Source organism: Mesoplodon densirostris, chromosome 5, assembly GCF_025265405.1.
Source record: "Mesoplodon densirostris isolate mMesDen1 chromosome 5, mMesDen1 primary haplotype, whole genome shotgun sequence".
Classification (NCBI taxonomy): Eukaryota; Metazoa; Chordata; class Mammalia; order Artiodactyla; family Ziphiidae; genus Mesoplodon; species Mesoplodon densirostris.
The window spans coordinates 2,096,669-2,112,819 of record NC_082665.1 but is presented as its reverse complement, the minus strand read 5'-3'; the positions used below and the strand labels follow the sequence as shown (position 1 = coordinate 2,112,819).

Here is a 16,151-nt window from a genome sequence, read left to right as displayed (position 1 = left end):
GGTAGAAACAAAATGACATAGAGAACACCAAGCTCCTTCTGCAGAGGACCAGGGAAACAAACTTGCTGACAGCCCCGCCGACTGAGCATTGCGCAGGCACACTAAAGGACTAGAACGAAGGACTACAATAGTGACCTTTAGACGTCACGGGCCAAAACCCCACTGCATGTTACACCCCGCACCGCCAATTTGCACCTGCGACTGGTCAGAGGCTTAACTAGGAGCCCCAGCGCCTGCGCAGGAGAGCTCTTGATACTTACGCTGAAACTTACACTTACTTTCCACCAATCATATCCGAGCCCCCTCCCCTTCTTGCTCCCTACTTCCTGGTAAATATCCCCTCAGCAGCCCCCGGGGACACAAATCTGAGCTCCGCTTCGCACCGCACCCCTACGCCCGTTCTTGCTTGGCCCCACTGTGATAAACCTCTTTCGCTGCAAAGACCTGGCCTCACATCTGGCCTTCCCTCTGCACAACCAGCTGGGTTAAAAAAGGACCCACGTCAATAGAAAGGCGAAGAGCAGCAGGGGGAGGGGCGCCGGGCCGCCGCAGCGGGAGGGCCTCACTCACTCCGGCCTGGACTCAGCGGCCGGGAAAGGGGGGCGCAGATGAGAACCGGACACTTGGGCACCGGCCACTCGGTGTCACGGAGTCACGTTGAGGCCTCATGACGACACAAGTTAACTCCCAAGCCCGTTATCTCAGCGTAGCGCTTCTCGGCAGCCGCGACCCTGCGCGCCTCCCTGCAACGCCGCCGCGGGGCGGGACGGGGGCGGTGCCCGAAGCCGCGTGGACCCGCTGCGGAGCCACGAGCCCTTGCCGGGCTGAGCGCGAGCCACGGGCGACTGCGCAGGCGCGGCCCCGCCCACCGGCGCGCTCCCGGGCAGGGCGGCGGCAGTACGCAGGCGCGTCCCCGCTCACCGTGACCCTGCGACCCCAATGTCCTCGCGCAGGATGGCGGCCATCCGGGCTCTGGTGGCGTCCAGGCTGGCGGTGACCCCCGCCTTCGCGCCGCGCCCCGGCCTGCGTGCGCTGCCGTTCGGCGGACCGGCGCCGTCCCCGCGCGCGGCCCTCCACGCCTCCGCGCCGCGCCCCGTGGCCAGGGTCGCAGTGGTGAGCAGACGGGCGGGGCGTGGGGACGAGGGGCGGGGTGCCGAGGTCGGCCTTCCCACCCTCCCCGTGCCCGCGGGCGGCCCCTCCGCCCCCCACCGCCTCCCTCGCGCTGACCTCCCTCTCCTCCAGGTCGGCCCCTCCCCCCGCTGGAGGCGGTCGGCCCGCCCGGTGGACCGCGGGACCCCCGTGACCGGCCCTCCATCCCCGCAGGTGCTGTCCGGATGCGGGGTCTACGACGGGACTGAGCTCCACGAGGCCTCATCGTAAGCCCCTGGGCGGCTCGCCCTCGGGAGGGGCGGTCCCCCTTTTCCTGAACCGTTCGGAGAAGCCTTCGTGCTGGTTAGGAAGGCAGAGAGGACTGCTGGACCAGACTCAGGGAGGCGCGAAGGACGGCGTTTAAACTCAATGCGTGTAACGTACAGGGAGACACAAAATGAGCTTTTTAGCATCCCCTGTGATGTTGTCACACGGTGGTAACCACTTACATCTACTCTGCTGTTTTCCCACACCCACGTGTTGTAAACATTGGGATCACACGGTCCTGCGTGTTGGAAATCAGAGCTCCTTTCCGTCTTTACAGCATGATTTTTAAGGGCTGTGCAGTGACCTCGCTGTAGGCCGATGTCATTGGGGTAGACTGTCAGCAGTTGCCGAGTAGTTTGTCCTTTGATTGATTGATTTAAAAAGTCCCTGTGAGCAGGACTGTAGGGGCTGTCAGGTTCAGAGTTAGTTGAAGGGGAGAGTTAGGTAGTGGTTGGGGAGCACACGCCTCCCAAGCGCGGGGCCTGGCTGGTCCCCGGAGGAGCCTGAGGCTGGTGGCTGGGGGTGGCCGCTGGGCGTGGCCAGCGTGTGCTGGCGGTGGCCAGACAGAGAGTGAACTTCAGAGCGTGCTGGGCTGGTGGGTGGAGAGGGCCAGGAGTTTCCTGATGGGGGCTGAGCGGGGTGGGGCAGGAGAGAGGAGGCAGCGAGGAACAGCCAGCAGCTTGAAACCTCCCGGGCAGAGCAAGGAGTTGTAGGTCGAGTGCCCGCGAGGTTCCGAGGAGCTGAACCCCAGTCCAGGGGTCCCACCCCTGCCAGGGGACGGCTGTGATCTTTCCTGGGGTCTCGTGTTTCCTCCCTCTCTCGAAGTGGGTAGTGACAGCACTGCCCGGGACAGATTTCGCGCCAGTGTTTGGACTCGGACCTGCCGCAGAGCAACCCTTGGTAGATGCTGGCATCGTCAGCAGCCCCCAGGGTCGCCTGCGTGTCTCCCACCCCCCATGAGGGGAAGGCTGGGGAGACCAGGAACTGAACTTACTTTGGAGACTAAAAGCCCTCCTCAACCCCTCGAGGCCATTGTCAATTGGCCCATGGGAGGAAGAACACCCAGAAGGAGCCTGGGAATGCAGACATCCAGGCTGTGACAGTTGCCGGGTCACCCGTCCCTACAGCCTGGTTTGTAAAGGGAGCTTGCGGGCGTTAGCTGGTCTCCACAGGCCAGTTCAGTGACAGCGAACTCAAATAGAGGGCATTTGGGTCGTTAGCAAGCCAATTGTGGCTCTTTGCAAAGCGAGGAGGTTGTTAACCTATGTGAGAAGTGGATACCTGTCGGTCACCTGAAACCCTGTTTTTAAACACCCGGTGGCAGGTAAAGCCGGGCCAGGCACGTGTCAGAGTCTGGTCTGATTCCCCCTGTGCAGGGTGCTGGTTCACCTGAGCCGCGCGGGGGCCGAGGTCCAGATCTTCGCTCCGGACGTCCCCCAGATGCACGTGATCGACCACACCAAGGGGCAGCCTTCTGAGGGCGAAACCAGGTACGGGCCCCTCATCCTTGTCCTTGAACGTGCACGGGTTGAAACTCCCCGAGAACCTGCGCGCGGTTGCTTCGTCTTAGCTGGGAGCCGAGGCCACGTTTAGGTGGACCCAACAGCAGTGGTCCTGAGGCTGTGCTGGACCCCAGGCCGTCCCTCGCCGTCCAGCACTGTTGGAGCAGTGGAGGAAGGTTCCCTCCTGAGTGACCTCCTCACGCCTTCATTCTCACTGAAGGCACGTGCGTTCATTTGGTCTCAAACCTCGTCCACCCGTTTAGACCCACGTATCTGTGAGCAGCTCCCACCAGCATTTCTGTTCCTGAGGGGAGTGCGGCCCTGGCCTCGCGTCCGCTGAGACCCACCTCCCCGCTCCGGCCTGGCCCCGACTGCAGGGCGATGGCCCCTGGGGACTGTGGTTCCCAGGTGCCCTCCAGCGGGTGCAGACAGTGAGAGACGGGGCGGTGGGAAGGAGCCGCGGTGCCGTCTCCTGGGGCTGCGGCCCAGTCGGGACCCTGGCCCTGGGCCGCGCAGCCAGGGCTGGGAGGCGCGCCCTCTGGGGCCGGTCCGGGGCTGCCTCGCTCGTCCCTCGAAGTTGCTTCTTAACGCTGCCCCTGCGGTTCCATCACCGTCCATTCCCAGCGCCAAATGCTGCCTGGTGGCCCTGCCTGACACAGGAGTCTGGGTGACTAGGCGTGGTGGTTCGGAAGCACCCATCTGAAAGGGCTCCAGAGGACGTTTCGAGCACAGACTCGCTGTGGTCACTGTCACTGTGTCGCCTTTTCTAGGGAGTGACCCGCGCTGTCTGTGAGCCGGGAGGACAGGCCCTCTCGTCTCGCGGAGGCTCCTTCCTGCTCCGTCCTCCCATCTGTTCACACGCTGAACCTTCCGGGGCCTCTCTCTGCTTTTCCCCAGGAACGTTCTGACCGAGTCCGCGAGGATCGCCCGCGGCAAGATCACCGACCTGGCCAGACTCAGCGCTGCTGACCACGACGCGGCCGTCTTCCCCGGGGGCTTCGGAGCCGCCAAAAACCTGTACGTGTTTCGGCTCGGGGCTCTCCTGCTTTTCCCCTGGACTGTTAGATGGGGACGCGGTGGTGATGGGAGCAGCTGCTGGGGGGTCTGGCCCAGCGACGATGCAGCTGCCCCATGACAGGGAACCCCGGTGGGAGGAGGCTCCTGGGACCTGGCCATCCAGGTGTGGTGCTAGGGGCCTTGTCACATCAGAACCTATCCGTGTACGTGTTCCCCGCAGACACCTGCTCTCCTGTGGACCTTGCAGCGCAGAAAAGTATCTTTCTGGTTGGGCCGTTTGGAGGACGGTCCTGACCAGAGGAAGGGAGATCTTTTTTTTTGCTGTTTGGGTTGTTGGCACGGTAACTGGACCTCAAGCCTAGGAGGCCGTCACACCGCAGCTGTGATGTACTTTGGGTTTCAGGTTCTCTTTTTGTTCTCTCGTTCCTTTCTTCTCCGCGTTTCATGGAAATTCTCTTGCGCTGGCCTTGCTGGCCCAGCACATCCCTTCCAACGTGGCGCGAGGCTGCTGCTCCCGTGACGGAGGGGGCTCGAGGGCTGCGGGAAAGCACCCAGCAGCTGTGCCCCGCGGCTTTGGGGCTTTAAACACGGTGCAGCATGCGTCACAGCCTGGACTACATGCGTTTTGGTTAGTTGACCGCTTGGTCATTGAGGTTCCCGCAGCAACGCGAGGGCTTCCCAGCTGGCGCTCTGCACCCAGGAGCGGGGGCAGAGGCGGTTACATTCCCTGAGGTCCACCTCTGCGCTCGGTCTTTCCACGTCCTGACATCTTGAGGCTCCTTTCTGCTTGCGGGCATCACCAGAGCACCTCTTTTCTCCACGTTCCCACCGGTTTTCCCACAGTCCTTCCTCCCGCCTGGACCCCTGCCCCGCCTCGTGTCCACTCCCTCTCCCAGAGCCAGCCTGGGAGTGCTTTCCCTGCATCGCCATCCTCCTGAGCCCCCTGGCGGGAGATGGCGGATCACAGTCTGCACTGCGCTTGTCCTTATGGGACCAGGTTTCTTCCTCTGAAAGATGAGCTGGATTCACAGACCCTGTGTCTTCCCTCAGCCCTTAGACCTCGCTTGGCGTGAGGGTAGCTTGAGGGTTCATTGGGGTTATGTCCCTGGCGTGGCTGACAACCTGCCTCCTGCGACTTAGTGGTGGTGTGTCTCGGTGTACAAGGAAGCGGGCCTTGGGTCAGCATCCATGTCTGTGACCTCCCAGACCCCTGGGGGAAGCTGTGATTTCTGGCCACTGATCCCAGTCTTTCTGACATTTCCAGAGGAAAGGCCGGCTCCTCATCAGCGGTCTGCGGTGCACAGGGGGCAGCGGGCGAGGTCTGTATGACATATTCACTGTGGAAACCCAGTTCTTCCTGCTTGGGACCCCAGGATCACCTCTGGCAATGCTGCCAGCTTTTCATTTTCCGAGAGATTCACGTATATGTCTGCGTTAAAAATCCAACCAGATGGTAGCCTCTCGTTCTGCACTTTGTGTCTTTCACTTAACGCTGAGGCTTGTCCCTTAAACGTCTGACAGCCGCACACACAGATCCTGTTGTGTAGGTGACCCAGTGCTGATGGGACTCCAGGACTTCCTGTTTTCTCTTTTATCTTATACCTTTTGGAGGTACGACTGATGTACATGTATTTAAAGTATATAATCTGACCTGTTTTGAGACGCTTACGCACCCTGAGAAACCACTTCAGGGTAGCCAGCATCCCTCACACCCACAGGTTGTCCCGTCGTGCGCGCGACGCACTGGGTGCCCGGGGCAGAGGCATCAACCACGTGAACAAGGCGGAGGAAGCCCGGGATGGGGCTCCTGGCAGAGAGGCGTGGCCTTTGAAATGTGATGGGTCTGAGTTTGCCTTCCAAAGAGATGGTACTGGTGTGAGCCCACCGACCGGGAGGGAGACCATTCCAGACACCCCAGCGGTCTTGCTGTGGTGAAAAGACGGGGTCTTGTCTGATTTGGGTTTCTTTTCCTTGTTAGTGAAGTGCAGGATCTGTCACTGGTTTTGGGCCACTGGCACGTCCTGCTGTTCCTGGGTGGGCTGAGCTCACGGCCCGAGCGCCTGCGTGTCAGCGTCCCCTTCACCTCTGCTGGCCTCCCTGCCTGTACCCTCCCGTGCTGCTTTATGTTTCAAAAAATAGAAAAGAATACACACGTGTACGTGTAATTACATGAAAGGCCGTGCACACGTACTTGCGCACACGTGTCACTTTCTGCAGTTGCTGAGAAGTCCGTGGAGCACGCAGGGTCCTGGGGGGTGGGGGGTGGGGCTGGGGGCTCCCCAGGCAGGCAGGTGTTGAGCCCTGCGGTCTAAGGAAGCCTCTTCTCGTGGCAGGAGCACGTTCGCCGTAGACGGGGGCGACTGCAAGGTGAATAAAGACGTGGAGCGCGTCCTGAAGGAGTTCCACCAGGCCGGGAAGCCCATCGGGTACGTGCGGCCCAGCGGGCCGGCAGTGGTGGAGGGAGGGCGGTGGCGGAGCCCGTGGCCGAGGCCATGGCTCGCACAGCCAGGAGCTGGCGCCTGGAGCTGTGTGGTCTGGGAGCCTCTCAGCCCCTTTCCTTGTCATAACTGAGGGAGTTTCGTGTGATCTCACAGGTGCCTTCCAGCGCTGAAAATTCTGTGGTCGTGTGGTTACGTTAATTTCTCCTGGTGACTTAGGAGGGGAGGGGATGGTCCTCTCAGGGTCTAGAAGGCTCCCACGTCCTTCCGTGGCCCCCAGCCTTTGCCGGTCCTCTCCCCAGGCCTGGCCTCCGCCTTCCCGTCCTGGCTTGGAGCAGCCCCTCGGCTAGCTGGCCCCTGTCCCTCCTCGTGCCACGGCTGCCGTGAGCACCATTCCCGACCCCTGGCGCTCTCAGCTGCTCTTCCTTGGGGACCAGATCCTGCGGTGGCCACACGCTGGGCCCACACTCACGGGCCCAGCCACTGCTCACAGCCCAGCCCGGGGTCCTCGGCCTGGCAGACGGGCGAGGCCAGTCGTAACCCACACCAGGAGGTGCTTGCGGACGAGTGCCGGCGACCCCATCGTCAGACCTGCTTGTCAGGCTACGCTTCCCACGCGCGTCCTGGGAGAGGGCTCCTCGGTGCTGCTTTCCCACGGGCGTTGGCGCATGACGCCAGTGCTGGAGCGTGTTGGTTGCACGCTTCGGAGTCATCCCTGGCTGGGGAAGTCCTCCCAGGAGCACAGCGGTGCACAGATGCGCTAAAAACAAAATCCGCCAGGCTCTCCATCACATGGCTCTCGCTGCCTCCCGTTGGAAACTGGAGAAGGATGAGGATATTAGAGCATTGGGTCTGAACGGGGCACAGAGGCTGCAGAGGACAGTCCACCAGGGGCAGCGTCCTTCCCAGACCTGCGGCCACTCACTGGAGGCCCTGCCCGCTCAGCGTCCTGGGCACCCCCCATCAGCGGCCGTAGCCCAGGAGCCTGCCTGCCCTTGCAGCACCCAGCCGATCACCTCCCGGGGGCCCCTCTGGGGCAGCAGTGGTGTGTGGGGGCGAGCGCCCAGGGCGGGGACCCAGCTCCCTTTCTCTAAAAAGTCGGCACGACAAACGGGACGGAAGCCCAGCAGATTGGCCACCTCACGGCGGGCACCCTGTCCACTCGAGTGAACAGATGCCTGTCAGCTGAGCTGGAGAAGAACCCGGGTCACCCTGGGGTGGAGGGTGCGGGACGGTGACACGGTCCTGTACCGGCTGCCGTGTCGCTGTGGGCAGCTCCGTTCAGCCCCTCGTGCGGCAGGCTACGTGTCTGTCTCTAGAAGCAGCAGCGTTGTCTGGCCACGTGCAAAACGCCCTTTCCGGGTCAGGGCACCTCGCACCTCCTTCCGGGCCGCCTCGTCACTCCTTGACCTGCTCGTCAGGAGCACAGAGCGAGGGGTCCAGCCGGCTCTGCTGCCGGGCCCGTTCTTCCCCCCCGACAGTGCGGAGCCCCCAGCCAAGGATGGGCAGGCAGCCCAGCCTTCGTCTCGGGCGTTGCCCACAGAGTCAGGTGCCTGGGGACCTGGTGACGTGACAGATTCCCGAGATGGCCGTTGCGATGACGCTCACCTGCTCGGGGCTGAGGGGGTTTGTCTCGTGGTCCCTGAACAGGAGTTGTGGCAGTTGTCTCGGCATTGAACGAGCGTGTAGGTGTGTTCTCACCACGTTGTGTTGCGGTCAGCTCAGAGGACCAGTTGAGCAGACGGGGTGGCGGGGCACAGCCCAGAGGGGTGTGGACCCCAGGGGAGGGGGTACCAGCCCGGCTGGAGCAGCTGTGGCAGGTGTCATGCATGTTCTTGCCGGGGGCAGGGCACTGGTGAGGCCCTGGCTGCTGGAGGCCTCCGTGTTGGCTGATCCAGGGGCTCAGGAGCTGCTGGTTGGGGGGCCCCCCAGTGAAGAGCAGGACCTCGGAGGAACCCCGAGGGCCGGCGTCCAGCGTGAACCTGCAGGGCTCGGACGTCTCCGGGGACAGCCTGCTCACGGGGGGTCGGGGGAGGGTTTGGCACGCTGCTAGGATAGGGCCCTTGGCTCCGCACCGACAGGTCAGGCAAGGCTGCTGCTTGGACCATGTCCCCCGGCCTCCTGCGCCCCCTCCAGAGAAGGGGACCGGGTCTCAGCCGGTCAGTACAGCTGGGCTTCTCTGTTGCTGTGCGACAGACCACCCTAAAGCTTGGGCCAAAGATAGCGCCGCCGTCTGTGGTCGTCTCTCCGGGTGGACCTTTGCACCCTGGGCACCATGTCGGGTGCCTGGTGCGTGTCTGGCAGCCGGGGCTCAGCTGGCCGCCCTCCGCTGCTCTCCAGCCTGGCGCCGGGTGCCTGGAGGCCCCCCCACGCTCCAGCGGTCACAACGGCCACGGGCAGCCCAGGGGCAGGGGCAGGCTCCAGCCCACGGAGCTGGCAGAGGCTCTGGCACTGGGTCCCCCGTCCCCACGGCACTGGTGTCTGTGTCCCTTCCTGAGGCTGGCCGCGTTCTCTAAGCATGACCTGCCGGGCCCCCGGCCTGGCGGCCCCACGCACAGCCCTGAGCTGACCCTCCCTTCCTCGCCTTTCAGCTTGTGCTGCATCGCTCCCGTCCTCGCGGCCAAAGTGCTCAGAGGTGTTGAGGTCACCGTGGGCCACGAGCAGGAGGAAGGCGGCAAGTGGCCCCACGCCGGGACCGCGCAGGTCATCAAAGCCCTGGGTGCCAAGCACTGTGTGACGGGAGTGACCATATCCTTCCAGCTGTGGGGGCGACGTGGGAAACGGTGCTCTGGTCCCTTGGGGCTGCCCTGGGGTGCTGCACAGCCGGGGCGCCCAGGGCATGTGCGTGGAGGGGCGTAGCGCCCGAGGCTGTCACCCCTCCGCCGTCCAGTGGCCACGTTCCCAAGTCCCCGCAGTGACGCTGGCTGAGCTCAGCACACCCCAGGCCCGGGGCTCGGTGGGTCGGGTGAGGAGGCGGCCGTGGGCTCGCGGGGGGTGGGGTAGGGCGCTGCCTGTGACGGAGGGAGAGTGAGTACCCGGTGCCGGGCCAGAGGCTGGGGTGGGAGGCGCGAGGGCTGCTTGTCTTTATCTGGTGGCAGCGTCCTGGGTGGCACAGGCGGAGAGCCACCCCCGGCGGCCTCGTCGCCCCCATTCCTCCCGCAAGCGGGTCCTCTGTGTCCTGAGGTCACCAGGGTGCGCTGCGGGTGTAGAGAGCCTCAGGCCACAGGCTACCGGCCTTCCAGCTCTGCGCCTGGACCCGAGGGTCTCCGTGGGGGCCGGAGTCAGCAGCAGAGGCGCGGGGCCCCAGGAGGCGCAGGAGACCAGCCCGTTGCCCTCCGGGCGTCTGTGCTGGCCGTGGCGCGCGCTCCTCGGCGTCTCTACTTGCAGGCGGGTTCAGGTGTGAATGTCCCTCCCTGTCCAGCACAGAGCGGCCACCCCGGGCCTGGGGCTTGGTCTTGGCCCAGGAAGCAGGTCTCACGGAGGAGGTGAGGCGCCTCTGTGCGGAGGCTGGGGCCCGGGTCCGGTGGCCTCGTGCTCACAGCGGGCATTCGGACGAGCCTCTAACGCAGTCTCTTGACGCGAAGGATGGCAGCGCTGCCGCTGCCTTCACAGCGGCCCCGGGGTCCCGGCTGGTGCTCGGGCGTCCGGCCCGCCTCTGCAGTCCTGGGTCCCATGAGGCCCGCTGCTGGGACGTGTGTTAGGAAGCGGCCTGTGGGGCCAGGTTCCAGGGTCTTCCGTTAAAGTAGCGCAGGGGGTGCAGAAAGCCCCTTCCAGGTGACGTTGGGGTGGGGGTGGGAGGCGCGTCTGGGAGGGGGTGGGCGGTGCTTGACGCCGCGTGCTCTCTTCTCCCGGCCGTGCAGTGTTCTTCCATAACCTGTGTGCACGAGGCTCACGTGGACCAGAAGAACAAGGTGGTCACGACCCCAGCCTTCATGTGTGACACGGCCTTCCACCACGTTCACGACGGGGTCGGGGCCATGGTGAGGAAGGTGCTGGAACTCGCCAGCAAGTGAGGCCCTCGGTGCCGGGGCTGCTCGCCTGTCAGCTTGGAACCGGGCAGGAATTGATTTCTTCGCTTAAACCTGCAGGCATTTTCTTTGTAAGGAGGACGCTCGCGATACGCTCGGGGTCAGGGGTAGACTCCCTCTCAAGGAGTGAGGCCAGGGCGGCAGGGCCCACCCTCTGAGAGGGGCGCTGGCACCTGGACTCGTGTGCAGCTTCAAGCTTGAGATCAAGTCTGCTTTTCTGCGCCAGCAGAAGGGAGAGAGAGGACGGCAGTCCCAGCTCGGGCTCGCATCAGAGCACCTTACTTAGTATCTGGAAGGAAACATTCTTTAAGTTTGCAAATCTAATAATCAGGAAACCAGAATACCATCTCATCGACAATTAAAGCTTCTGTAATCTGGAGTGCGCACGTATTAATTAGAACGGTCAGCGGCTTTCTAGAGCAGGCAGGCCCTCTGGGGAGAGGAAACTTCTTCCCGAAACAGACGTGGGCAGTTCCGCTCCAGGCCCCCTGAGCCCAGCAGGTGAGGGGCACACACGAGGCTCCGTACCTTAGGCTCAGGTCTCCTTGTTTCAGGAACGGAGGGTGCAGGTGCTCAGCCTGTGTGGACCTGCAGGTGGGCCCAGGCCCAGGGAGGGAGCGAGGACGTGTGAGCCAGCAGGCTGGCTGGCGCCTTTCCGTGGGCGTGTGGCTTCTGTCCTGGGACGGTTCACTGGGGGCTTCGCCTGTCACGGCACAGCCCCGCTGGCCTGTCCTCCGTGACCCGGGACAGCGCTCCGGGTGCCCGGTGCCGCCACGTGCTCATCTGGGCCTGAGAAAGCTGCCGGCGCCGACGCAGCGGGCTGTTTAGTTGGGTCCAGTCCACGCTGAGCTGTGTCCTGGTGGCCTGGGGGTGGAGCGTGCCGCCCCTCACCCCGCTCCACCGATGGACGCGCGCCTCTTAGCAGTTTTCCAGGGTCTGAGGGAGCTCGGGGAGGGCCGGGCCTGTGGGAGGAGCCGTAGAGCCTGAGAGCACGCCCACCTGATCCACGTAGCTCCCTTGGTATCTCACGTCAGGCAGTCTTCCCTGCACGGGAACTCTGTTCTCTGGTGGCCTGTCCTTCTTCCACGACGCTGGGTCCCATGGGACACAAGCCCCCGAGGCACACCTGCGGGCACCAGCCACACTGGCCAGCATCATCCTTGCTCAAGAGAGCCTTGCAGGGCCCGTCGGAGGTCAGGGACCTGAGGTTAACAGCTCATCCTGAGAAACTTGTTCAGTGAAACATTTTTTACAGATTTGTGTGTGTGTGTGTGTGTGTGTGTACATGCACGTGCACATAGAAGAATGCAAAATCACAGGTGTGCACCTCGGTGAGTTTTCATGGAATGACCTGCTGCCTGGATCCAAAGACCACAGCATCACCAGCCCGGGTCCGCTTGGCTCCAGAGGGATGCCCAGGCGATGATGTGTGTCCTGGCTGCGTGACTTTCTTTTACAGGAACGTTTCTGGAGGGTTCTCCACTGGCCATCCATGTCCCATGAGCGTGGCCTCTTGGGAGCGTGCCGAGGGTGTGGCCCCTGGGCTCCGGGTGTGGTGTGTGGGGCTCCTGTGTGCCTCGCCCCAGGATACGGGCATCTGGCCCTGGGGTCTGTTGGACCTTCTTTTTTCATTCCTACCACCTCCGTGGCTGTGGAAGGTGTTCCCGTGGTTTTCTCTGGCCTCTCCCTGATGTCCGCTGAGGCCCATCTCCTCTGTTTATTTCCTGGCCCTTTGGGGACCCTCTTTGGCAAAGTGTCTGTTGGAGTTTCGGGCCATTTCACTATCAGTTGTCTGTCCGTGTTTGGTGATTGGAGCTATTTTGTGCTCTGATTACAGGTCTTCTGTCCATTAAATGGATCGCACGTGTTTTCTCCCACTTGGTCTTTTCGTGATGAGCAGATCCTCCTGATTTAACGTTGGCCTGTTGATCACCCTTTACTGTTTGTGTTTTTCTGTCTTTCTGTGGGAGAAAACTCCTTGCCCCAGGGATGAAGGCATTTTCCTGTGTTATCCTCTGAAATCTGTGTTAACGGTTGTTTCACCTCCATGTTTAGATCAGCGGTTCCTCTAGAATTGGTGTTTATGAGTCATTCTGCTCTGCATTTGATTCATCGCTTCTGGAAATGCCAGGGGATGTGCCCACAGAGCAGAGTGGGCTGCAGTGGCCCAAGAGGTGTCACTGCGAGGCCACCTGGAGCCCCACTTGCTTGAGTTTATCTCACAGGAGCGGGGCGGGGGCGGTCTGGGGGCAGTGGGGCATCAGTGCCCGAGGGGTGGAGACCCACAGGGAGCAGCCTGCCTGGATTCCACCTCCTCTGCTGCCACCTGCTGTGACCCGGCCAGAGGGCAGGCGACCAGAGAGGGAAGGGCAAACTCACAAGGAAGTCCCCAGGAAATGTTTGTGTGGTCACTCGGGGTCACCTCACAGTTCCCTGTTGTCCACCCTGGACTTTTCCACACAAAATGCCCGGTCGCCCGGTCCAGGATGGCCACCGCGGGGTTGAAGTCCGGTGACAGCCAACACGCTGTCCTGTCGGCATTGCATCTGCCCGCTTAACCCTGGCGCCAGTCCTGGGAGGGGGTCCCCGAAGGGGGGGCCCGGGTCAGGCAGAAGGACCGGCAGAGATGAAACGTTCCAGAGCCCGAGAGGGGCCCCAGCAGCCCAGAGCCAGAGGGAGTCCAGGTACGAATTTGCTTGACGAGGATTGAGCGCCTGCTTCGTGCCAGGCAGCGTCGCAGAGCTGGGGGCGGGGGGGGGGGGTGGGGTGGACGGGGACACGACCCTGCCCTCCCGGGGCCCGGGCTGGGGGATGGCGGGTCCGCGAGCAGCTGAGCCAGGGGCCTGAGGGTATCGGGGGACCCGCCGGGCAGGAGGGTGGTCAGGGGAGGGACAGGCACCATCTCAGGACCAGAGGCAGAGCCGTCCCAGCGGGCGGGCCGGGGGCTCAAGGACAGCCGGGGCGTGTGGGTGCCTGGGGGCTCCTTGGCGGGGACCAGGCCGCCGGGGGCGCTGCAGAGCCATCCTTGGGTCTGGTGCAGGCCCCCAGGGTTGACCAGGCCTGGCTGGGTGGCCTCCTCCTGCGGGCACCGCGGGGACAGGGCTGGTCATCTGCCTGTGGCCCTCCTGGACCCCCCGTCCCTGCCCTTTGCCCTGTCTGTTTGGGCCCCTTCGTGGGCACCTCCTCACCACCCCTGCAGGCCCTTCCACCTGGAAAGCCTGGCCCCCGTCTGTATCGCCGGCCCCCTCGGCCCTCAGCTCCTTGCCCCAGGGCCCCTCTGCAGAGGGCTTGCCACAGCTCACGGTCTGGCCTGTGTGTGCGCACGCTCACGTGTGCATGCGTGTGAGGCTCGCTGAGCAGCGTGGGGTGTACTCGGAGGCCCCGTGCTGCCCTCAGCCCAGCTCCAGGCTGGACGGTACCTGCCCTGCCACAGCTTCCTTTTCCTGCAAGACTTCCTTGATAACACGTTTTTTGGTTTGTTTTAGATAAACTTTACTCTAGAGCTGTCTTGGGTTCACAGAAGAGTTGACTGGAAAGTACGGAGAGTTCCCATACCCTCCCCCCGCCGCCCCGCACACAGCCTCCCCGTTGTCAGCATCCCCACCCGATGGTGCGTCTGTTACAGTCGATGAGCCTGCACGGATGCGTCGTCATCACCCTGAGTCCACAGGTTACATGGGGCTCACTCTTGGTGTTGTGCGTCCCACGGGTTTAGACAGACGTGTGATGACGCTTACCCACCACTGTAGTATCGTGTAGACTGGTTTGCTCTAAAAATCTGCGCCCCACCTGTGCATCCCACCCCTGGCAGCCACTGATCTTTTTACTGTCTCCATAGTTGTGCCTTTTTCGGAATGTCATATGGTTGGAATCATATAGTATGAAGCCTTTCAGATTGGCTTCTTTCACTTAGGAATATGCATTCAAGTTTCCTGCATGTCTTTTCTTGACTTGGTAGCTCATTTCTTTCTAATGTTGAAATGATGCGCCGTTGTCTGGATGGACCACAGTTTATCCACGTGCCTACTGAGTAATGTCTCGGTTGCTTCCAAGTTTTGGCAATTATGAAAAAAGCTGATGTAAACACATGTGTGCAGGTTTTTGTGTGGACGTAAGTTTTTAGCTCCTTTGGGTGAATACCCTGGAGCACAGCTGCTGAATTGCATGGTGAGAGCGTGTTTAGTTTGGAAGAGACCACCAGTCAGTCTTCCCCAGTGGCTGCACCATTTTGCATTCCCACCAGCAAAGAATGAGGACCTCACGTCCTCCCCAGCATTGGGTGTTGTCAGGGTGTGGGGTTTTGGCCATACTAATAGGTGCTGAGTGGTAGCTTATTTGATTTTCCCTCTCCTAATGACGTTATGACATGGAGCATCTTTTCATATACTTGTTTGCCATCTGTATATCTTCTTTGATGAAGTGTCTTTCCAGATCTTTTGCCTGTTTAAAACTCTGTTGTTCATTTTCTTTTTGTTACGTTTTGAGAATTGTTTGTATGTTTTGGGTAACAGCCTTTTCTCAGATATCTCTTCTGCAATTGTTTTTCTCAGTCCGTGGCTTGTCTTCTCATTCTCTTGACTGTGTCTTTGTAGAGCAGAAGTGTTTGAGGTTTTTTTGCTCTTGGCCACACCGTGTGGCTTGAGGGATCTTAGTTCCCCGACCAGGAATTGAACCTGGGCCCTCGGCAGTGAAAGCGCAGAGTCCTAACCACTGGACCGCCAGGGAATTCCCGGAAATGTTCAGTTTTAATGAAGTCCAGCTTATCAGTTCTTTCTTTCATGGATCATGCCTTTGGTGTTACATCTAAAAAGGCATCACCATGTCCAGGCTCACCTAGGTTTTCTCTAATGTTCTAGAAGTTTTATGGTTTTGCATTTTATGTTTATGCCTGTGATCCATTTTGAGTTAATTTCTGTGAGGAGTGTAAAGTCTCTGTCCAGATTCATTGTTTTGCATGTGGCATCCAGTTGTTCCAACACCTTTCGTTATCTTTGCTCCATTACGTTGCCTTTGCTGTTTTGTCAAAGATCAATTGATTTATGTGGGTCTATTTACGTGGGTCTATTTCTGGCTTCTGTTCTGTGCATTGATCTAGTTCTCTGTTCTGTTACCCATCCTACACTGTCTTGATTAGTGTAGCTTTGTAGTAAGTCTTGAAGTCAAGTTGTTCTCCTTCCGTATTGTGTTGTACATTAACCTTGTGTCCTGCAACCTTGCTGTAATTGCTTCTTTGTTCCCAGGAGGCTTTTTGTTGATTCTTGTCACCTGTGAATAAAGACACTTTTATGTCTTCCTTCTCCATCTGAATAACTTTTATTTCCTTTTCTTTTTTTTTTTTTTTTTTTCCCGGTACGGGCGGGCTTCTCACTGTTGTGGCCTCTCCCATTGCAGAGCGCAGGCTCTGGCAGGCTCAGCAGCCATGGCTCACGGGCCCAGCCGCTCCGCGGCATGTGGGATCTTCCCGGACCGGGGCACAAACCCGTGTCCCCTGCATCGGCAGGCGGACTCTCAACCACTGCGCCACCAGGGAAGCCTTCTTGGTCTGGTTTTGATATTAGTGACACTGGGCCTCATAGAATGAGTTAGCAAGTATTCCTTCTGCTTCTGTCTTCTGGAAGAGATTGTAGAGAATTGGTATAATTTTTTCTCTAAATGTTTGGTAGAATTCACCACTGAACCTATCTGGGCTTGGTACTTTCTGTTTTGGAAGATTATTTAGTAATTGATTCAATTCCTTTAATAGGTAAAGG

At 60.7% G+C, this 16,151-nt stretch overlaps 1 protein-coding gene across 1 annotated transcript; it reads left to right on the top strand.

The window, feature by feature from the left end:
• Positions 1-881: 881 nt before the first annotated feature.
• Positions 882-11,055, top strand: GATD3 (glutamine amidotransferase class 1 domain containing 3). Its single transcript, XM_060100395.1, has 7 exons — positions 882-1,113; positions 1,324-1,376; positions 2,793-2,906; positions 3,816-3,935; positions 6,269-6,361; positions 8,965-9,121; positions 10,258-11,055. Exons 1-7 carry the CDS (start codon positions 940-942, stop codon positions 10,384-10,386), a joined length of 840 nt encoding a protein of 279 aa, XP_059956378.1. The 5' UTR covers positions 882-939; the 3' UTR covers positions 10,387-11,055.
• The last annotated feature ends 5,096 nt before the right edge of the window (positions 11,056-16,151 follow it).